This window comes from Gigantopelta aegis, chromosome 12 (genome assembly GCF_016097555.1).
Source record: "Gigantopelta aegis isolate Gae_Host chromosome 12, Gae_host_genome, whole genome shotgun sequence".
NCBI lineage: Eukaryota > Metazoa > Mollusca > Gastropoda > Neomphalida > Peltospiridae > Gigantopelta > Gigantopelta aegis.
The window spans coordinates 36510528-36535805 of NC_054710.1; the positions used below are offsets into that span (position 1 = coordinate 36510528).

At 36.8% G+C, this 25278-nt stretch overlaps 1 protein-coding gene across 1 annotated transcript; it reads right to left on the bottom strand.

The window, feature by feature from the left end:
- Positions 1–1458: 1458 nt before the first annotated feature.
- On the bottom strand, positions 1459–24435 carry LOC121386881 (coatomer subunit delta-like). The gene is made up of 12 exons (XM_041517913.1): positions 24283–24435; positions 21423–21462; positions 20546–20769; positions 18774–18953; positions 16904–17100; positions 16445–16536; positions 10797–10869; positions 9658–9823; positions 8657–8804; positions 7326–7434; positions 5962–6166; positions 1459–5543 (listed from the first exon to the last, which is right to left on the bottom strand). The coding sequence occupies exons 1-12, from the start codon at positions 24283–24285 to the stop codon at positions 5454–5456; spliced, it is 1527 nt and encodes a 508-aa protein (XP_041373847.1). The 5' UTR covers positions 24286–24435; the 3' UTR covers positions 1459–5453.
- Between the last annotated feature and the right edge of the window lie 843 nt (positions 24436–25278).

The window sequence follows — 25278 nt, forward strand, 5'->3', positions numbered from 1 at the left end:
CGTACATTCCGCGTTGGACGCGAACTCGTTCGTAGTTGACCAATTCACGCACGTAAACAACACGGTCATTTAAACCACATATACATATATGCGAGCGGCGAAGCGCGTTCTTTGGGTGTTAAAATGGTTTAATAATCTTGCTAGCGCGGGAGACATAGTAGGACAAGAATTCTATTTTACACCTATTTAAATCATTTCAATTTTCACGTCTTTAAGAATGCAACTTCTAGTTCCGAAGAATATTGTCACCGACAATAAAATAGAATACCACCGCTTCACGGGTGTAAGCAATTATAACCATTCAACATTCAGTGCGCTAAAATTAAACACACTACCTCGCGTAGGGCTGAGTCCTTAGAAGTGGTTTTCTTTAACGATACCACTAGAGCGCCTTGATTTATGAATCATTAGCTATTGGATGTCAAACATATTTTGGACAGTTTTAGAGAGGAAACCCGCTACACTTTCCCATTAGTAGCAAGGGATCCTACACTTCCCACAGACAGGATAGCACGGGCGTTGCTAAGTACGACGGATCGGGGCCAGGCTAAATAGGTCATGGCTAGACTAAGTAGGTTGGGGGGGGGGGCGGTCTAAGTAGGTCAGGGCCGGGTCAGTAGGACGTTGCACACGGCACAGTAGGCCAGTCTAAGTAGGTCAGTAGGACGAGGTCACGTGACGTCAAGGTCAAGGTCACGGATAGTAGGTCATGGCACTATACAGGCCCCGATACTACTCCTGTATGTGGGATGGTGCATATAAAAGATCCCTTAATGCTAATCGAAAGTAGTCCATAACCAGGTCAGACGCCATATAACCGTAAATAAAATGTGTAGAGTGCGTCGTTAAATAAAACATTTCATTTGTTCCATAGTTTCAAACAGCAGCAAAATTAAGCTCACATTACACCTGATCTAGCACAAAAAGAAAAGGTTGCTACCAAACACTCCGTAGACCGATTTATAGTAATTGGAAAGCATATATCAACGTCGTTTATGTGGCGGATACGAGTTACCGACACTCCACGTACTTCTTAAGCTGGAGGCCAGGGTATTCGTTTTATCAAGCGAGCGCTTTACAACCGCCCAGATCGCCAAGAAAGTTAAACGTCATTTTCAACAGTACGCGATACAGCTATATACAAAATTTCAGCTCAGCATTGTTCTTACATTCGGGAAAACTATGTTGGACAGACGCACAGAGACGAAACCTATAGTCCCGGGTAACTTACCTCCAGCTGAACCGGTAGACGGCTAAAAAAATAATTTAAAAATTATAAATTAAAAGAAAAAGAAAAGGTGCATTTTAATCTTTTTTGGGTGGGCGTGTGGTAGGTCCCTGGATCTCCACTTCCCCTTGGATCCACCTCTGGTTTAACAGCGTTTTTTTTATTTTTTTAATACACTGAGAAATGTATCCCGAGTCATATGAGAGAAAAAACAAACAAAAACACTCAAGTGAAGTAAATATTTGTTTAATGTACATCATATATTTGGACCCCGGAAATTGAAAATCGTACATCAACAAGTTTATGCCCTTATACATATTAATAATTAATACATAGTGCTTAATAAATGAACAGAAATAGACTTTCAAATAAGACGAAACATCTCATAACAACCGACGGTCTTGTAGCCGAGTCGTAGCAGCATACATCTCTTGTGGTAGAACACTCGCCCGAGCTTAGCTCAAGTATCCCCCAACCCTTGATTAAATATATATTAGAAGAAAAAAAGAGCTAAAGTGCACCCTATGTAACTGATTATCAAATTTCAACAGGTAAACAGTCGCCAATATACACATATTTTCCTAAATGTCACATCTTTAGGTTTGATCCTTGTAGGGGCGTTCTCATAATGCGATTAGTCGCACCGAATTGTTGCATGTGATCGAATAAAATTGCGAGAACACCCAAATCGGAACACTAGTCTTATACGTTCCGAGTTTTGTATGGCTGACAATTTGCATGAGACAAGTCCGTGCGGCTAATCATATGAGAACGCTGCTTATCCAATATACTCTACTAGCATACACACTACAAAAAGAAACCCAAAACAGACTGTTTCAGATAGGGATGCTGGGTTTTATTCGTGCAATGTCTGTATTAGTCGGATATATATAAGTTTAATGTTATTGGTGATCTCCAAAACAATCGACTACAAGTATAGGTCTGTGGCATCAGATTTAAAAAAACTATTTGTATATTACACAATAAAACAAGTGACCCCCAAAACAATCGAAATACATCGCTATGGCATTGTATTTTTATTTTATGTATTTTAGACGAAGTACTTAACGGGTGTTACCATTATGCAATGAGACGCACGGACTTGTTGCATGCAATCGTTGCATGCAATCGAATCATACTGAGAATACCGAACTCAGAACAACTTTTAGTCTCACACGTTCCGATTTTTGTAGGGCTGACAAATCGCATGCCACAAATTCACAATGAGAAAGCCGCTTTAACAATATTCATGGTAGTCAGTTTTTAAATGGACAATGTCAGCTGACTCTAGACATATACTGATAGAAAGAAATAAAGGATCACACCGATAGCAACAAGAAATAATGACTATCAAAAATCATTTTATATTGTCAGAAGTTGACTGGGAACATATAGGCAGCACATTCAACACTACAGACATTCAGTCCCACATTACAACTTGGTATAAAATAGAGACATTACTATGCTAGTAGTGAATTAAATTTGGTCTGCAATTTGATGTTCCCTTATTTCTTTTCATCAGTATATTTTCACATGTAAACAGAATACGGCTAGAGCACATTAGAGATTGTCAAAGTTTATTCATGTAGAAGAATCAATTTACTTTACTGACGAGTGTCACGATTCTTGCATTGCCCGAGTGGGAGCGACAAAGATACTGTGTGATTTAAGTTTCTATTACAGGTTCAGGTACCTGGTAGGTCTTTTGAAGCAATACAGCCCTCTGAGAATTAAAAACTGATGTAAACCAATTTATAGGTAAAGCAACATTTAATTCAGGTAACCCATTTCCTCTTGTCCATAACATGTCATGACCACGTAAATAACTTACTTTTTGAGTATTTTAACATGTCCCTATACCACTAAGGTTTCAGACATGTCCACCCTGGGTTTGGTCTCTGGATAGCAAGTCATCCAACACGGGACGTAAATGAAAGCCTAAATTTAATGCACAAACGTAAAATGTGTTTCGAAAAACAAGACTTGCGTGAACGAAACCGTCGTTCTCGCAGTTTTCAGAAGCCTGTAATATACCATTTAGCCATGGACACACAATATTTTACAAGATGCGAGTCCCACTCTGTGAATAAGCCTTCATAAATATCCAGTCTTGTCTCGGAGTGTTCTGTCCCTACATTAAACTGTAATTGTACCCCACTGATGTAATGCTAACATTGGTAGGGCATTTATACTGAAGGATGGAAGTCGATCGTGAGATGGTATAGCCACGGTCTTACACTTAATGAAGATAAGGTAAAAAAAAAAAAAGGATAAAAAAGAGACATTTATTGGTACTATCTACTCCTCGACTGTCTCAGGCAAGTATACAATATTTACAATAATGAGGAGTAAACAAAAACAAAACAAAATTTACAAGTTTTAATATACTATTTTCTCTTCTGTCTGTTGGCATACGAGTGAAATAAAAAGCCTTTATTGTGACTTAAGGCTCAAACTTAAGACCATATCAACACCATTCAATTTGAATGAAACACATCACAATTTTAAATGTGAACCTCAAGTCTAGACATTAAGCTGATGCGACTGTTCCGTGATGTTATGAAAATCATACTTTGTAAATGGACCTATAATCTATCAAGGGTTAACTGGCAGTAGTTGAATCTAGATGCAGGGTTTTTTCTTTTGGGAGACGTTGCAGTTTTTAAAAAAAAAGAAGAAAGAATGCATAACCATATATCATCATTAAGACTTTTCAGAAATCTTTCTAGACATTTATGAGCAAGTAAAATTTGTGACATTATTACAACATAGCATGTTAACTGGTGGTCGACGGCAAGTGTCGGATGGAACTTTAAAAAGTGTCTATCAGGCTCAGACCAGTACAAACTCCCATGGATCGAACACAAGTCTTCATTTTCTAACTTGGCCTTTATTGTTGAAATGATATTCACGATTCATACCGTAATAAAAATACACAACCCTTTCACGTACATTTTAAGGGTCAATATTGATACCACACAAGGCTTTAATTTTTTATTTCCTGAGAAACAGACAGGAACTCCCAATTGTTTTGTGAGGTTTATAACAATTCCCATTAATGCTGACTGAACCCTCGATAAAATGTTACAGTAACCTACATTGACACTATAAACTACATGCTAGAACATACATGTATAAAAAAAAGTATTCACAAGACATCTGAACGGGTCTTCTCATTCTTAGTCCGTGACAGACATCAAAATACAATGTTCACTCTTCAACAATGACAGACATCAAAAATAGTCTTCACTTTTCATTAATGACAGACAACATACAATGTTCACTCTTTATAAATACCATGGGAAAATAACACCTTACCATATTCTTCCACACCAACCCCGTTTTAAATTTAATCCCCCCCCCCCCACCCCCCACCCCCAACTGCACCACTATCAGGACTGATTATGTAACATACATGTTTAAGAAATGCAATGACTGGGGTGCATAGATATTTTGGAAAATAAAATTCCAAATGTATCCCGTACCCTTCTCCTATAAGAAATAACAATCCTTTCTTCCCAAGACTTTGAATTTTACTCAAATTCAGCATTTAAAACTTGAACAAAATTCTGTTAAGTCGTTAAATACAGCTAACATTTTACTCATCAAATGAAACAAAAAACTGTATTCACAAGATTTATATATTATGTTCATCAGTAATGCAGCTTGGCAGAATTTTCATATATCTTCACATGCCTTCAAGCAGTTTTTTCTCCTTTTTATTTAAATACGAACAACCCCTACTGTTATAAATTCTAAAGAGAATTTCGTATTTCCAAACCGCATATAATCCCTGTAATTCTACAGATTCTACATAAGAATTGACTGGCTGTGAGTAACTCTTTCTCCTGAACACACAAACCCACCGATGAGAAACACTTCCCACTGTCTGTGTGTACGACAAACAAGCATCTGCCGTACACACGTCCATAACCCAACCACACAAGAGTTCTGCGGCAGGTTTATTTTATCATCTAAATAGCTGGAAAACCATCCGTCTTGATTGCAACATGATGTACACCATAAAACACTCCCTTCGTAACCACAGTCTCTTGAGCTTGGCTCTGCAGCAGTTACTATTATATTTTAACATGTTCTAAAATTGCGGAAAAACTTGTCTTGTGTTTGCAGCATAGTGTACTCCATGATACGTCAATTCCTTAACCACATACAGTCTCCTGTACCAGCTGTGAAAATAACTTAGGCCATCAGTTAACAATTGGTCCTAGACAATCTCGTACTTTTCAACATAGAATATCACCTCATCCGAATACCTGACAGACTGATTGTCGTCCACGAGTCGCACATCAGTTATCTGAAAACGTAAAGTAATTTAATTAAAGCTATTTTGACTTCAGGAAAGTCGCCTGTATATTACAATACGGTTTCTTGGAAACAGGACAGTTATTTATTTATAATAATACGGTTTCTTGGAAATGAAGGACAGTTAACTGTATATTACAATACGGTTTCTTGGAAACAGGACAGTTACTTATTTATAATAATACGGTTTCTTGGAAATGAAGGACAGTTAACTGTATATTACAATACGATTTCTTGGAAACAGGACAGTTACATGCATATGACAATATGGTTTCTCGTAAATGAAATACAGTTACCTGTATATCACAAATATGGTTTCTTGGCAACACAGTTACATGTATCTGAAAATACGGATTCTCGGAAATGAAGTCCAGTTACCTGTATATCACTACGGTTTCTTGGAAAGTTACCTGTATATCACAATATGGTTTCTTGGAAACGAAGGACACGTTGACGGGAAAGAAGTCATCAGGATGACCATTTATTGAGAACTCCATACTTCCAGACTTGTTGCTGGCATCAATGACAGGGAGGTTCCACTGTAGGAGACGGTTTCTCGTGTCGTATGAGTAGTCCCCGTCACACTCCCCCACCACCGGTGATCCAGCACCCGACCTGAGCAACACACAGAGTTCAGAAATAAGATTATTTGCTTAACACCACCTCAACACATGTTAAATTACAGTTATATGGCATCTACACACAGAGAGAAAGCCTGATATTGCCACACAGCCTACTGCTACCAAAAAACAATACAGCAAGAGATTTTTTATGTTTTATATTCACTTTCCCATAGACAGGATAATACTTTTGGTAACATATCTCAAGAATTTTATTTTTTTCAGTATTGCATTCAATCTGACTATCATCACTGCTATCAAAATTTTTAATACAAAATGCTCCCTGTATTTTTAACAAAGTTGTTTTAATTCTCCAACTGGTTTATGAACAAATATGTAATGGGGAATTCAGTTTCAAAATCAAACGATCTGTAACTACCCGATAAAGCTATATACAAAATTTCAGCTTAATATCATAAGGCGTCGTGAAAAAAAAGTCTGGAAAACTAAAAAAAATTTATCTACTAGGTTCAAGGGGCATAACTGTGAAAAATAGATAAATTGCCATTGAAGTCAAACTTGATCTGTAACAGTACCTGATAAAGCTATATACAAAATTTCAACTTAACATCTTAAAGCATTAGGAAACAAAAGTCTAGAAAATTTATTTTGTTTCATCTCCCAAGTGCAAGGGCCATAACTGTAGAAAATAGACAAATTGTCATTAAAGTCAAACTTGATCTGCAACAGTACAAAATAAACCTATAACCAAAATTTTACTCAGTATCTTGAGGCACTGTGATAATGTCGAACAGACGAACGGACAGACAGACAGACAGACAGACAGATGGAGATGAAACCTACAGTTCACTCTGATTGGACAGGTAGAAGACTAATAATACAAATTATGTATTCATAACTCAATGAGAACATAAAAAGAACAAATATTATAAAACAAATTTCAGTTATAGAACAGAATTTTTTCCCAGTTAAAATAAAATTTGTTAAGTTGAGTTGGTAACAAAATGAACATGACAATATTATAGTCTGACTTGATCCACTTTTGATACTCCATACTTACGGATAAGGAATAGATATTAGAACATTTTCCAACTCTATACTTAAGGGGGAGGAATAGATACTATAACATTTTCCAACTTGTATACTTACAGGCAAGGAATAGATATTATAACATTTTCCAACTCTATACTTACGGGCAAGGAATAGATATTATAACATTTTCCAGTTCTAACTCAGGTTTCTCCAGCTCATATTCTATGTTTACGTCACAACCATTACTGCTTTCAGAGGGCCAACAATTAACTGCAAAGAAAAAACCCAGAATCGACATTATATAGGCCACAATATTTTTAGGTCAAGTCAAATCAAGTCTAGCATGATATTGTACATAAACCCTAGCATTTGCATGTCGATTAATTAACTTAGAATTCATGTAAACTGTTGGGCCATATAGAGGTTACTAGCTTGTTTTACAGATTACTTGCATGGAGGGTGTGGTCAGAGTAAACATTGTACAAGAATTCAGATGAACAGGGTCATATGCAATTATAATTTATTACAAAAGAATATACATTAAAGGGACATTTCTGAGTTTGCTGCAGTTTTTAAGATAGTATCGACTAACAGATGTTTTAACAATTGTACTTACATACCAAATATATTTTTCTGCACTAGGTTAAATTTCATTTTGTTTCCTAAAATATTGTTTTTTTCCGTACATACGAAATCATTTGAAGACAGAATCCAGTTTGGGCTTCTTACAAATATTAAGACGACCAGACGCACTTTAAATATACAGACACTGACATGCTAAACAAGAAAATATATTTAATATGTAAGTTTAATGGTAGAAATATTTTACTCAGTCGAAAACATTTTACAATGCAGCAAACTCAAGAATGTCCCTTTAAATATTTTTCAAAATTAAACAAGCCTGATGTTTTATTTGACACACACTGTTGTAAATGCTTGACCAAATTGGCAAGACAAAACAGGGCTATGTTTATTTAACATTCTACCACAATCCACAGTATATTTCAAAAATCCACAACAAAGCGAGCGTTAACCATTTGATTTTTTAAATAATCTGCTAATAACTAAATCAGAATTTGAAACTAATAAATACTATTATTGGGACATGGAAGTTAAGACTTTCTAATGTGTGTAGCTGGACGTCATACCACATTGCTTGGTTCTTAGGATTGATATCAGTGTTCTCGATGGGTGAAAATTAAAGAAGGGCGGCCACGCAGCACCGCACCCTTCAAAACAGAACAAAATGGGGGGGGGGGGGCCTTGGTAGTTACAATTTTGGTGCTGGAAAATATAGTAAGGTGCTGGAAAATAAAGAGGGGCACAGAAAAATAAAGGAGGGCGGAGAACGTGAAAGGAAGGCGGCAAAATGCAATAGCAGGGCGGGCCGCCCCGCTTAAATGGAGCAGCGAGAACACTGGATATTACGGGAGCTGTATTCCCAAACTGCCATCCCACACGACTCCCATGTAAAGAGAGTAGAATGACTCACTGGACAGTGGCATGAATGAGTCGTCCTGTGTCTGGAACCTCCACTTGAGCACGCCAATGTCTGTATTCAGAGGGAACGGTTTTTCCGGGTGTTTGAGTCCAACACACGACGACGCCATGAACAGTTTCTTGTCAATATTTGGATGAGTCTGGAATTAGAAGAAAGAAAGAAATGTCCTGAGAGTCCTGTGGTGCTCATCTTGTTATTAGGAACCAGCGAAACAGGCATCCATTTATCTTACACGCCAAGATATCAATATAAGGAAGGAAATGTTTCATTTAACGATGCACTCAACACATTTTATTTACAGTTATATGGCATCAGACATATGGTTCAGGACCACACAGATATTGAGGAAACACGCTGTCGCCACTTGTCACCATGTGATAAATTGTTACCCATCCTCATGTAATAAATTCTTGAGTGTTGCCACTCATGTGATAAATTCTTATAAATGTTACCCCTCTCATGTGATAAATTCTTATAAATGTTACCCACCCTCATGTGATAAATTCTTATAAATGTTACCCACCCTCATGTGATAAATTTCAAGTGTTACCTGCCCTCATGTGATAAATTCCAAGTGTTACCTGCCCTCATGTGATAAATTCTTCAGTGTTACCCACCCTCATGTGATAAATTCAAAGTGTTATCTGCCCTCATGTGATAAATTCTTGAGTGTTACCCATCCTCATGTGATAAATTCTTGTCACCCACCCTCATGTGATAAATTCTTGAGTGTTACCTGCCCTCATGCAATAAATTCTGAGTGTTACCTGCCCTCATGTGATAAATTCTGTGTTACCCGCCCTCATGTAATAAATTCTTATGACCGTTACCACTCTCATGTAATATATTCTTATGACCATTACCCCTCTCATGTAATAAATTCCTGTGACCATTACCCCTCTCATGTGATACATTTTTATGAGTGTTACCCTCTAATGTGAATTCTTATGAATATTACCCCCTACACCGTAATTAATTCTCCAGCATGTTACCTGTATCTGGATTCCCTTGTCATCGTTGTTCACCACGTTGATCCTGACTCGCGTGTATTTGTCCTCTGTTATTTTCAACTTGACCATTCCATGAATCTCCATATTTTCCAGGCCACCATCTCGTCCCGCCGTCAATGCAATCTTCTCTTCAACGATCACATGGATACTGAAAATATATCAACCACGTCTTAACAAGGAAAGGTACACTTGATTAACATAATACTGAAGCTGAATGACAAAACAGTATTGTGTACAAAAATTTATCTCTACATAAGGCTAGCCCAGTGGTAACACGATCGCTTGATGCATGGTGTGTTTAGGATCGATCCCCATCAGTGGCCCCACCGGACTATTTCTCATTCCAGCCAGTGCTCCACAACTGGTGTAACAAAGGCTGTGGTATGTACTATCCTGCCTGTGGGATGGTGCATATCGAAAAAAGTAGCTCATGAAGTGGCGACAGCGGGTTTCTTCTCTCATTATCTGTGTGGTCCATAACCATATGTCTGACTCCATATAACCGTAAATACCTGTTAGGTCTAAACAAATTGACAGCTTTTTGCAGGGCACTTAATCGAGTTCAGTACAATGATTAACAACAGATACTGAAAACAGTTATCAAAATAACAGGCAAAATTATATTTCAAAAGCCAACAAAAGTACACCATGAGATGATCAAATCCAGTATACTGTGATCATGTTAAAAAAATGCCCACTTTCATTGCATGGATAAATTTGTTATTAATTATCAACAAAACTTTTGAGTAATATTTTGTTCGTCTTTTAGACGAAACATCCAATATTAAGACCTCTGACATGCAAGCTGTGGAGCAATCACTGAAACTGGAAAAAAACTGCATGTGTTGACTAAGTTAAAAGGGAGTATTACGCATCACTCAAATACTGTAGAAAACTTTTGTTTTCTCTTTTCATAAAGACGTAACCAGACCTCTAATGGCATGTTTATGTTAAGTTGAAAAGAAATTATTAAATATTAAAGGGGCAAATAACAAATTATTTTTCAAAGTCAGTATCTTCCATTTGCATTTGTACAATTTATATTAAAAAAAATTCACCTCACAAAAATATGTAAATGAAAAACTGAAATTGTTTATGAAAAGTGAAATAAAACCTCTCACCTCTCTTGATTAGCGGCAGGTGTGGCTATTTTAGATACAGAACTTGATACAGCTTTGTTTGAAGATGAAACTTCTGAAAATATGAATAGCAAAATGTGAGATAATCAGACACAACTTCTAAAAATATTAATAGCAGTGCTCTACAAAACCAATCTAATTAAAATTAGCTCCACTATTACATGTGGATCTAAAGACAGCCAGTTGGAGCTCATGTCCACCAATCAAAACCTTACTTGCAGAATCCTGCCAGTGATTTAAAACTAACAACACTGCGTAGTCCCCAATGTCCAGGTAACATTTCGTCTGTAAATAATAATTTAAATACTGACCAATCACACTTCACCTTTTATAACGTTATTTGGGAGTATACAAATTCTAAAAATATCGGGCGAGTCTATTTTAGTGGCCGCATTACAGCGAACCATACCAATACGTACGGGGTGGGTTATCAGTCTTCAATTTTACATTAAAAATTATTTATTTATTTATAAAATAAAACAAAACTAAATCAGTCTTCAGTTTTACATTACAAATTATTTATTTTATAAAATAAAACATGTTTTAAGGCATTCGTAATTCACACGAAACATGTCGTATACCCTCAGGATAATTCGGAATGTTTTCAAATTATTTTTAAATCACTGCCAGGATTCTGCAAGTAAGGTTTTGATTGGTGGACATGAGCTCCAACTGGCTGTCTTTAGATCCACATGTAATAGTGGAGCTAATTTTAATTAGATTGCTACAAAACGAGTAAAATACTCGCCATGGCGACTAAAAACATTCCCCGGTGTCTAAAAAATAAAATCACATTCGCCAGTTGGCGGCTGTCCAATAATCTTACTTTAATCTGTAAACAAAACTGGACATCGGAAAACACTGTGGACCAGTAGTAATTTATCTTCCATAAAATGTGTTTTTTATCTGTAGTTTGTTAAAAAAATAAAAATTTAGACATGTTAATCGGACTATGAATAACGATTTTCCAGTATCCAAGAGTAAACACAGTGACGTTAAGGGGGAGGTAATACTTCGTTATGTTATATCCCTTAACTTGAATATCAAGCATTTGGAAATAATTCGGCCCCAGTTCAGTTTTGGACCAAGTCAGTTCTGTCCAAGGTTTTATTTATGTATTAAAATGAGATTGCTCGAGTCACTGTATGTCTTTACTTGTCTGTTTGAAACTCAAATTTTAATTATGTTAAATGTTGACTTGTATGTGTTATGCTGCGCTCCAATCGTCTCGTGCTTATCGTGATAACGGGTCCCTCCACGATAACGACTTCTCTGGTCGTGAATGTCGTTTTAATCATGTCCACCAGTGGAGGATGAAAACATGTTTCTATTTTCATGACTCGACTTTAGACATCTTTAAAGACACAACTATTTACAAAACAGTATTTATGGATTTACAAGGCAGTATGTAACGAAAATACATATTATTTAAACCAAAAGTAAGGTAGCCGATTGGTAACTTCTAGTAACACATTGAAGCCTGGTAGATATTATCACAATGCTTTTATTTAACTTTTAATGAGTATTGCAATTTAAATGCATATCTTAGCAGTGCCATTAAAATAGTAATTCGTTTAAATTCGTTTCATACAATTATTGGGTACGCAAATTTGATAATGATAATTAATAGTCGTTCACTGTTTCACTGTTTTAGTGGAACCGGACAAAAACAGTAACTTGTAATTACTATTCAACAACTAGGAATCACCTCTTCACAAGTTCATTTGAATGCAGTCCTAATAACAATTACGGCATTAGTAATGTGCCGTAAAATAGCAGTTGAATCAATTTAATTACAAGTATATATTAGCTGGCTACTAAATATAAGTGGCTGGCGACTAAAATATTATACTTTACTGGACAGGGAAAAGTAAATTTGAACTTGCTTTGTAGAGCACTGAATAGGAAAATCACACAAGTATAAAAACAATTTTTAAACCGGTTAACTAGTTCATGAAATTGTGAAAAATCATTTTTAATATCTCAAAATAAGACATTTATCTCAATAAAAAGTAATATTTTGGTTTCTAATTGAAGTAATTACAGGGGCAAATGTCTTAAAATATGTAACATACTAATGAAATGCACTTTTTATATCACCTTTGTTAGCAGTATTCACATCCACTTTATTACCAGAAGTATCTGAAGTTTGACTTGTAGCTCATATTACGAGGTTCTATAGGGATGAATAAAGTATAGTTGTGGACAAATTAAATGTATAAATTTTTGTGGCAATACTTTGTTGAGCCATTTTGAAGCATGCATATATGAATGAATGAACGAACGAACGAACAACGAACGAACGAACGAACGAGGTTCACTCTCTGAACAATTTAGTTTTAGCAAATTTTCAGATAGTTGAATCCCGTTAGCTAAAACCCCGTCGGTGCTTGAGAAAGTGTTCGACCCATAAGGTAGTTCGACCAAACCATTCAGTCAACATCGGATATTTTCATAACATCAGTCAGAAAGTTGAATTAGATACATATTTTTTTCTTAACTGCAAACTTTAAAATTTCATCATGTGTTACCGTATAACCGGAAATGTTCGTGGTTTGGGGGATAAAAACATTTCGAGGTCTTTTATTTTCAAGGTTTGGTAAACCTTTAAAACTGATCATTTTTATTTTCGTTGTTTCAACAAATCCTGTTGGTAAATACCATTCATTTTTCATTAAAAGTTTCACATCATCAGCATCCAGTCAACAATTACACCAGACGATCAAAGCTCACAGTTAAACAATAAAGCACTCAATCTCGATTGGCTATTACAGTATGCTATTAGAGAAACAACTAATCACAGTCATTGATTCTGTTTGATGTTTAATCTGAGCTCGACATGTTTCCTTCTTAATCCTATGGTAAGCTGGCTAATTATACCAGCATTGCACGAATACTATTATGCACGCATTTTACAACCGAAACGAAATCATGAGTCTCTTGAGCTGGTTAAACAAATCTGTTGGTAGCGACAGTTTTTTGCCGTCCCCGTCACAAGGACCAGAACTTGAAATCCCGTCGTCATGTATCGATGCTGCAAACAAAGCCATATTGACACCTAAATCGACAAAACGGAAACGTGAATATAACATTTTTGACGACGAACAAACTGCCAAGGTAGGAAAATATGCACTTGAACATGGCGTGGCAAGATGCAGTTGAAAATTTTCAGTAGATATCAATAACCCAGTCAGTGAATCGACAGTTCGAAGTATTAGGGACAGACATAAAAGACGCATGCTTAAAGTCAGGCGAAATATCCAATCTACTGCAAAAGATATTAAACTAGCAGAGAAAACTTTGCCAAAAGAAAACCGAGGATGACCCCTGCTATTGGGTGATATGGACAAAACAATTCAAACTTATTTGAAAGCCATCCGTGGGGCTGGGGGAGTGATCAATACATCAATAGTGATAGGTGGTTCTAAGGGACTTATTGAAGCCAGCAACCCAGGGATCATGATAGAAAATGGTGGCTCGGTATCTTTAACGAAGAGCTGGGCAGCTTCCCTAATGAATCGGATGGGATTTTCAAAGCGGAAAGCAACAACGAGCGCTAGGGTGTTACCAGAGAACTTCGAAACAATCAAAAGAGTTTCTTGGCAGAATTTCGACAAACGCAGTTCAACACAAAATTCCAGATGAACTGATTATAAACTTTGATCAGACTGGGTTAAAGTTTGTGCCGTGTGGCGAGTGGACCATGGATCAGAAGGGATCGAGGCGAGTGGAAATAGCTGGACTGAGTGACAAACGTATGATCACAGCTGTCGTCGCCTCAACACTGAGTGGGGACATGTTACCGGTGCAGCTGATTTATGACGGGAAGACCAATCGTTGTCATCCACAGGGTGTGAAATTTCCCGGTGACTGGGATATCACACATTCTGATAATCACTGGTCAACTAACAAAACCATGGATGAATACGCCGACAACATCATCATACCTTACGTCAACCGTGTCAAGAAAGAACAGAAACTACCCAAGCGGCAAAAATTGTTGGTCATACTCGATATGTTCAAGTGTCACCAAGACCAAGCCTTTCAAGACAAGATGAAGAAAGCTCATATCAACATCATCTTTGTTCCGCCTAATTGCACCGACGCTCTACAGCCACAAGATGTGTGTGTAAATAAACCCCTGAAAGACGCTCTGAAGGCCGAATTCACCGCCTGGTATTCCAAGCAGGTTTCCCTGGCTATGTAAGAAGGCCAAATTGTTACAAGCATAAAGATCAACATGCGTACCTCAGCCATAAAATCAGTGCATGCAAGGTGGATTATGAAGGTCATAGGAAATTTGAAAACACGGCAGGAAATGTTGAAAGCCGCATGTCAATCACTGATACAGTGCGCGAGGCTCGACGTGATAATTAGCCTAACTGTTCTGTGTGCATATTCAAGTAGTGCTGCATTCAAACAATGATTTTGTTAATACTAGTATTTTATTCTAGTAGTTCTGCGTGGAAACGAAATTCTTTATAAGAGTATTTTATTCAGGGAATTCAAAGGAACCATTTTGACGTTTTTATTTCAGTAGTGCTGTTTTCTGATTTGGTTGTTGATTATTTGTGTACCGTGTTTTTTCTTGTTCATCAATAAATACTTAGTTATGTTCTTTGAGAGTTAATAAATATTGTGGCGTGTTCACTTCAAAAATAATAACTTGTCGTCTTGCATATATTATTACAATTATTTTGTGGATTTCCTGTAGTCTGCGCATGCATGGGAAATAAAAGTTCTGGTAAATAGTATACCGTATTCATTAGAGAGGTAACGATGATTATTTTTGATAGAATTTAATGGGTTTTTTTCAAATATGTTCGAGGTTATGTATTTTCGAGGTTGACCACTTACCCTCAAAATCCACAAAAATAAAACGCCACGAAAATTTCTGGTTATACAGTATATAGCAAAATATCCGAGTCCACTACAAATTACGCCGATTGTGTGATGCAGAAGCTCTTGAAGGTATTAATTAAATGTGTGGTTGCGGAAGTGATGACAGCCGATTAACTGGCCCATTGTTTCATTTAAAACTGGTCTTGATTTATGCCGAGGCCCGTTTGTGCACTTGAAAGATCATTACCGATAGCTGCTTTACAAACAACTTAAGTATGGTAAAGACAGGATTGCATGGCTATTGTTGCAATTCCCCGATTCACCTATAGTTAGTTCCGCCTATATAACTAATCCGAAGGTTGTAATAACCAACTGTGCAAGCACAGCACTTGTTGGTCCTTTTCAGTGGTTTCTCATTTGACAGTTGGTGGATCACCAGTTCGAGGGAAATATAGCTGATTCCGACAATCTAATAATTTAGTTCGAGCTCAGGCTAATAGTCAACCCTGGACGTGTTCGATCCGTCAGCAGTTAATATAAGGCTTTAACAACAAACAAAAAAAACCATCAACTTCGTTTTTGATTCGTGTGTTGTGGTGTGTCCGACCATTCCGAGGTCAAGCCAACGAGATTCTACTGTATGTAGAGTATTTCTTTGAAAAATATTACAAAAAGGCTAATTTTAAAGAAAACTGAATTTGTCTAGAACTATTTTGTATGTGACCTGCCATGCAAGCCTGCATTTAAATTCTAATCACTGGAAACAAGTGACTTGTAGAGGTTCTTACTTTCTCCTTCAGACTCCAGCTGCCCAACGAATGTGTCGACGTCTTTCTTTTTTGTGCTCAGTTTGAGAGCCTTGCCTGTGGCAGAAGGCTTACTGAAAAAATAAATGATTAAAAAAATAAACATAAGCAAAAAAAAAACCCCATAGAATATGCTACAATTTTCGACATTATTTTTATATAGGCCAGACAAAACTAGTTGGGACAAAAAAAACATCCTATAGGTCCACCAAAGGAGTTTGATCCTACGATTCATGTACATCAGGAAAATGCTTCACAGACTGATATAAAATGGTAGATTTTTATTTCCAAAAAAATTACTTTTCTTCCCATGTCAAACAACAAAAACATTTTAGTAGATGGATGGGATGAACAAAAGATTTCTCTTCCTACTTAGACTCTGCATATGGATTCTCTCCACCCACACTCCCCCTCCCGATTTAGTAATATAACCGCACCCACCTGACTTGTGTGTACGATGGTTTGGGTGGTTCAACAGGTGCTGTATCCATGGAGATGAAGTCTGACTTGTATGAGCTGCTTCCGAAGCCTCCCTGTCCGTAGCCGGCACTGCGAGTTCCGCGGTTCATATCCTTCTGTTTCTGCTGGATCTCCTTGGCCTTCCGCCTCATGTGGTCTATGGCCTCTTTCTCCTGAGTCTGTAACAAAGAAAGCAATATTTGTTAAAGGTTAGCCTCATGTGGTCTATGTCCTCCTACTCCAGAGGCGTCTCAAAAGCAATATTCAGGGGTAGAAATTAAGAAATATTGGTATCACGGGCAAATAGCTTGACAGCCAGCATTTTAAATTTGGGTCATACCTGCTCTGGGGCCCCATTTCATTTACGTCTGCTACTAGCAGTTATACCGGCTGTGCATTTACATGTGTTTGGCATCAATTTCACATAGAAAATTATAATCATTACGGAAGCTGGAGTATTTTAAAGACAAAAGAAAATGAAATATGTGTTCATCTAACTATATTTGTTGAACTTTAATAGGAATACAAATTGTGCTTTAGTCGTAGATTTACGTTTACGTGCAAACCTAGGCTTACGATGTTTTGTGAAATTGTGCTTTAGTCGTAGATTTACATTTACGTGCAAACCTAGGCTTACGATGTTTTGTGAAATTGTGCTTTAGTCGTAGATTTACGTTTACGTGCAAACCTAGGCTTACGATGTTTTGTGAAATTGTGCTTTAGTCGTAGATTTACGTTTACGTGCAAACCTAGGCTTACAATGTTTTGTGAAATTGGGCCCTGACTAGCACAATATAAATTGAACTTGCTACCAATGATTTCTATTCCCCCCGAGGCGAGCATTATTTTCTATCCATGATATTTCTTAAAAGCAAGTCTTATGTGACCCATCGCCTCTTTCTTCTGTCTAAAAAACAGCTACATATTTTAAAGACTAAGGCATATTTTTCACCTGGACCCTAGTTTGGTTAATTTACAAACCTGTAACAAATCTGAATACAACAGAGTGAAACAAGAGTCTGTGACATTGAAATACCCTTAAAAATAGACTTAAATGTGACTCTATAATAGTTACTCCTCAGATGCACGCGCGTTTTTAATGAAAAATGCATTTGTGGTATTAGAAACATCAGGATGACCAGAAATACTTCGGTTGTACAGAAATGGATAACCTAAACAATAAAATACGAGTGTAAGTAGTATTTGATTTCAGTAATAATAAACGGCTCTAATAGTGAAAAATATGTCTTAGTGTTTAAAAACTAGGGTATGTCCCCTTTAAGGTGAGCTTGTAACTTAAGCAAAACTAGCACATATTAAACTATGGCTACATGGTTACATTTTAATGCTGCCACCACAGAGGCTACTCCCGAACAGTAGCAAGAGATGTTTTATAAATGCTTTCGAACAGTCAGCAAACACAGACACCAGCTGCCTATGAACAACTGGTTGTGGAGCACCAACTGAACCGAGGAAAATCAACAGATCAACCAAGGGAGACCACTCCTACAAATCATCCTACCCGTTTGAAGCAGGAAATAGTGAAATTATTTTATCACAGTATACGGATTAATTTATCATCGGGTATTGGATTCGAAACATTTAATAATTGTTAAGTGGAAACCTGCTACATTTATTCATTAGCATCAACAAATCTATTACATGCAGTTTTCCCCACAGACAAAACAGCACATATCACAGCTTTTGATATACTATTACAGAAGCAGTGGCTGGGAGTAAAAAACTAATGTCAAGTCACACTTGCCGGTCTAACAGCCTGGAAAACGTTGATGTACTATCAAAGTGTCAATGGCTGGGACTAGAAAACCGTGTAATGTAAAGTCACACTCGCCTGTCTAACAGCCTGGAACACTTTCTCCTCATGGGAGTCCATTTCAGTAAAGGTTCTAATCTGCGCCAGATTCACATTTTCTCTGTAACCCAGGGCAACAATCTCATCAAAGGCAAATATCAAAGAAAATGACTGTTCGACAATGTCCGCTTCCTCCATGTTGTGACAATATTCAGGGATCTGAAAACAAGAAAATATTTCTTTAGCGACACCTTTTTAAACTATGGCTATTCCCTAGTATTTAGTGTTAAATACTTGGTCGAGAGGAACGATAGGCAGTCACATATAATACTCCTATCGAATCAGGAAAGGAAGGAAATGTTTATTTAATGACGCACTCAACACATTTTATTTACTGTTATATGGTTATTTACATATGGTTATTGACCACAGATACTGAGGGAGGAAACCCACTGTCGCCACTTCATGGGCTACTCTTTTCAATTAGCAGCATGGGATCTTTTATATGCACCATCCCACACAGGATAGCACATACCACAGCCTTTGATATGCCAGTCGTGGTGCACTGGCTGGAACGAGAAATAGCACAATGGACTCACCGAAGGGGATCGATCCTAGACCGATCACGCATCAAACGTATGCTTTACCACTGGGCTACGTCCCGCCCCTCCTATTGAATCAAAAGCAATGAATCTTTTAAATGCACTTTCCATTAGACACGGCAGTCATATCAGTCTTTGATATACCCATCATGAGGCACAGGGAAAAAAACATTGATTTTTCTTCAACTTTTACACGTTGCTGAAAGCTGAAACTGAATGTCCACACACTTTGGCTTCAAATTTGTAACAAATATTCCTCAGTTATGTACAGGAATAAGTATCATTTTGCTATCCATGGTACATTTATCTTGAAAATTGCTACCATAATTTTTATCCTGTTCAAGTCACAGTATCCCAGCAAATAAGGTACACAGAAACCTGAAATTTTGCATAGACTCTAAGATTATAAAGGTCCGATGCATAGCAGACTAGTAGTTTTCAGTATTTAATGTTAAAAAACACACAAATTCAATAGTCAACAAAAACAATGTGGATAATTAAAAATTCTACGGCAATCTCCACGGCACTGCCGATTACCATGGACAATTGGAGGGGTTACACGTCTGTAGACAAAGTAGTTTGTTTTGTTTAACACAACTAGAGAATATTGATATATTAATTATCGGCTACTGGATGTCAAACATTCGGCAAACCCACAACATTTTCTTAATGCAGCTAGGGATCTTTTATATGCACTTTCCCACAGACAGGAAAGCACATACCACGGCCTTTGACCAGTTATGGTTCACTGGTTGGAACGAGAAAAAACTCAGTTGAATGGATCCACTGAGGTGGTTCGATCCTGCGACGCAAGCACTTCAAGTGAGCGCTCAATCCAGTGGTGGATCCAGAAAATCCATTTGGGGGGGGGGGGGGGGGGGGGGGGGGGGGGGGGGGGGGGTGGGGGCGCACGCCACTAATGACATGAGGCGGAATGCCAATAGAACTTTAGGGGAGGTTTGGAGGGGATCGTAAAAAAATTAATTAAAAAATTTGATATATAATAAAATTATAACTGTTGCAAAATTTAGGGGGAGGCGGAATGCCAATGGAACTTTGGGGGAGACTTGGAGGGAATCGTAAAAAAGAAAACTAATATATAATAAAATTGTAACTGTTGCAAAATTTAGGGGGGCCCGGGCCCCTGCACCCCCTAGATCCTCCTCTGAAATCCCACCCACCCCCGTATGTAGACAAAACATCACGAACCACTTTAGCGAAGAGTCTGAGTGTCTCCAGGTCCTCGAGAATGTTGCTGGCCTTGGTGGTGATGAGCAGGATGTAGAGTTTCTCCAGCGGCTGGTACACGTAGCGCACGCTCTCAGTCTCCACAAACGTGTGCTGCTTTCCCGTGTTCATCAGCTTTGGAAACGCAGCCAGAAGGCCTTCGATGCGGGACCGCGTCATCTCGACAAACTGGCGAGAAATGATGGCTGGAAAAACAAAAATTAATGTAGTGAATCAATGACTGGGTTAATATAAATACACCCACTAAACGTTTAGTTTTGGTAATGCATAAAAAGTAAAAGTTTGTTTTTGTTTAATGACACCACTAGTGTACATTGATTATTAATCATCGGCCCTATTGGATGTCAAATATATGGTCAGTTTGAGTCAGAGAAGAAACCTGCTAGATTTTCCCATTAGTAGCAAGGGATCTTTTTAATTTATATGCACCATCCCACAGACAGGATAGCACATACCACAGCCTTTGATAGGTTACCGTGACCTAGTTATGGTACGGAACAACACCATCCCAAGTTATAGTTACATTCAAGGTTTGATGATCCTGTATGGATGAACAGACAATGCCATACCATAACACAACCCATCAAAGAGCAGACATATTAATAAAACTAAATCAACATTAAAAAATTCAATATATTACATGTATAATTTTAGTTGAAAATTAACTCCGACCAAATTAAAATTACAGACCCCCCCCCACCCCCCGAAAAAACCCCCACCCCATAAAATGTGTGCTGGAAAGGGGATATCACTCAAGACAAATTTGGTAATAACTTTAAAGTTCTTTATTATGCTCTACTTATGAAAACATGTCTTACTACAGACAAAAGAAACCAACCTTTCCCAGACTTATTGCACACAGCAGACGCAAGCAGCACCTGAAAGCAAAAATGTTTTAAAAATTAATATATCCTCAGCAACCTACAAGAAAAGAAATGATTATAAAAACTTACATCAAAAATGAACTTTACAACTTTGAAAGGCTTACGAAAAAAGATTGCCCAAACCTTTTGTACAGGTCATGGAAATCTGGAAAGTTATGGAAATTCCAAATGCTATTTTTCAGGCCCGGAAAGACACCAAAAATTAACTTTTGTCATGGAAAATAAAAATTGGTCTTGAATTTTTAAAATTGTTATTTACCAACTCCTAAAATTATTAACGTTACTTGTCAGAAAATAATTTGAGGGTGCGTAATAAAACTAAAACAGACAAGTGCTCCTACTAAGAAATTGAAACTGGACACCAGTTCATAAACAAGTTTTGACAAATTATAAACAGGTAGGTCTCTTCTTATTATCATCAAACAATTATAAAAATAATTCCATTAATTTTAAACATTTCACTGTACGTAATTTTACCTTCTGGCAGAAACTCTGGCATGGTTTTTTTGTGCACTTAAGAAGGCTTACGGCGAACTCGTCTGGAAAACTTACTTGTATGGGGGAAAATGCAGTGAAGTCATATGGAAATCCACAAGTGAACTTGTATGGAAGACAAACTCGTAAGTAGGAAAATGCAGTGAACTCGTATGGAAATTACAAACTGATATATCCATAACTGTATAGCAACTTGTTTGTAGTTGTTATGCAGAGTTCGACAAATCCGCTAGCCCAACGTCCATGGCTAGTGGTTTTTAAGTTCGGGCTGGTGAGAAACGCAAAACATGCATGCATTGTTTACGGTTTCTGTTACAGGAAATAAGTCTAATGACATGCGTGTTTTAATTATAGGTGACTGCTGTTGACGCACAAACTGCGGTTGACATGCAAATAGTTGACTGATGGGGACATAAATAAGAAGAATGTATACAAAACAAGTGTCAAAACACACATTTAAGAGAAATATCAAAGTTAGTATATCTGCATATCCATACATCCCAATAGAGTTCACCATTATTTTTTTCCATACGAGTTCGTTTTCCATACGAGTTGTCTGTTCATACGAGTTAGTTTCCATACGAGTTCACCGCATCCCATTTAAGAATATGTAGCCACTGTTTTTATTTATAATCTATCATACTCAGTGCTCAAACTTACGAATGTCACCAATAGCATTTTTTATTTTTTTCATTGGTGAAACAGCACACCAACAGTAATTCTGAGGCTGCCTTTGGCAATTTTTTTAAAAGATGAATTTTGCAGCAAAACAAATATGACCGAAAAGTTATTTTGCTGCATGAAGACATTTAAAATGTTAAATACTGGCAGTTAATGTACTACTACTATTTTTATATCTAGTATTGATAATATGAAGTGCTTTAGTCACCAAATGAACTATTGTTGTAAATTACTGTGTAAATTTACAGGGATGCAGTGAACTCGTATGGAAACTAACTCGTATGAACGGAAAACTTGTATGGAAAAAGAACTCGTATGTAAAAAAAATAACGGTGAACTCGTATGGGGGATGTATGGATATGCAGATATACTAACTTTGATATTTCTCTTAAATGTGTATTTTGACACTTGTTTTGTATACATGCTTCTTATTTATGTCACCATCAGTCAACTATTTACGTGTCAACCGCAGTTTATGCGTCAATGGGAGTCACCTATTTTCGTGTCACCCGTGTAATTCCAAATCAATAGAAAACAACTTGACACAAGTATGTTCAATTAATCATGTTTAATTTATTCTGTAAGAAGCATCCAATGTCACCGGTATGGTATGGTATAGTATGGATAATATACTTTCATATAAAATACATAAATGTATGTATGTATAACACTGTCCGTCAACATGTGAATAGCTATCATTATAGGTAACATTGAAAGTAATATATGTATTTGATCTAGAACATATTCTGATGTCATAAAAACTACACACAAGTTGCTATACAGTATTGGATATATCAGTTTGTAATTTCCATACGAGTTCACTTCTGGATTTCCATACGAGTTCAATGCATTTTCCCCCATACGAGTAAGTTTTCCATATGAGTTCACCGCAAGCCAAATTTACAATTGGTACCAGAAAACTTTTTTTGTGTAAAAATGGATCTAATATATACCAAATACCTTTAATAAAACTTGGCGTTCGATGAAAATGATTGTAGGCCATACGACCTTCACACGAAAATACGGAAGACAACTAATTTCTTATGCATTCAGCAATTATCACTTAGCAAATAAAGTGACAAAATTTATTCATGGTGGTCACATACTAATGAATATATCTGATAACGTTCCGAAAAGTCGACAACCAATTTATTATTTAATTAATTCTCCAAGAAGATCTTAATCATTAAGACTACTGTAAGGTTATGTGGAACGGCTTTAAAGTTTTTGTGTGTCAGTATAAAACTCACCTTAAGTCACTACAATTAACCATGGCTATGATTCTTTCATGGAATGGGGCCCTGATGTTTCATGCCTACATGTAGCTAATATCTGGTGTGATCAAGACTATTTGTTCCAGCTGAAAATCCAGACTAAACCATACCAATCACGGTTTATTTCTTTCTTACAGTCTTCCCCCAAAATACAATTAATTCAGTAATTAAATTAAATGGGTTAACAAGTGGAACTTTTCCTAAAAATTATTATCCTAATGAAATTATTAAAAATATTTTTTAGAAAACCGATCAAAATTATAACTTTAATAATGTTCACCTCTGGCAGGTGGAATATAACATTTATAAAACGCATTTGTCTTTATAGACAATTTTAGCAGTACCAACAAGAACCTTCACTCACCATTCTGCTTATTAATTGTATAATTACTAAATGAAACTTGCTACTTTTGAGTTAGTTTCAACGACTAACAGAAAAATATGCAACGTTTTCTGCCACAAGTTTACTTCCAAGATGGTGGTGGCCACGTCAGTTTTGGTGTATTAATACGCCGACACTTTTATACATGAAGCATCATGTATTAAACTAATTTTTTTACAAAATTAGTAATAAACAATAATTAAAAAGGTTATCAGATATTATGTTATTTGTTATTAAATATGGATTTAAACAGCCCAATAATGTTATGAACTATATTGTCATCTATAGCGGAAACCACTTTCCCGTTATAGGAAGTCAAGTCCGTGACTAATTACGTGTCATATAAATATTATTTTGTCAACTTCTATAGTTTTAGTACCAAAATTTTAGTACTAAATGTTTATTAATTTCCAACAAAATTTTCTGTATTTTAACGAAGGCATATGAGCCATGTTAAATAATTGGACCATATGATTCATCGTAAAAACCACACTAAACTCAAAGTCAAGTAAATCAAATGATATCGTAAATAATATGAATATAATAAATAACCATGGTACGTACCGGGTTCGTATCTTAGTACTGATTGCAACCCAGGGCGAATTCACTCGTGCATTACTAAATTTAATATAATGTATACATATAAGCCACATATAACGACGCATTTCACGGGCGTAAGAAGGTGCCAAAAAGTGGGGTTGGGGTGGGGTGGGGGCGCGCACACACACACACACACATGCTATATATATATATATATATATATATATATATATATATATATATATATATATATATACACACACACACAAAGTGGGAGGCACATGCCCCCTTTGCCCCCTCCCCCACCTCCCCCGCTTCCTACGCCAGTGCTGATTTTTACGTGGATTAAAACTAATACTGTGGTTAGAATGATGAAAATACATGATGATGAAAATATTTCAGGCAGTCTCATTTTGCTCGAATATCCCTATTGTTGTT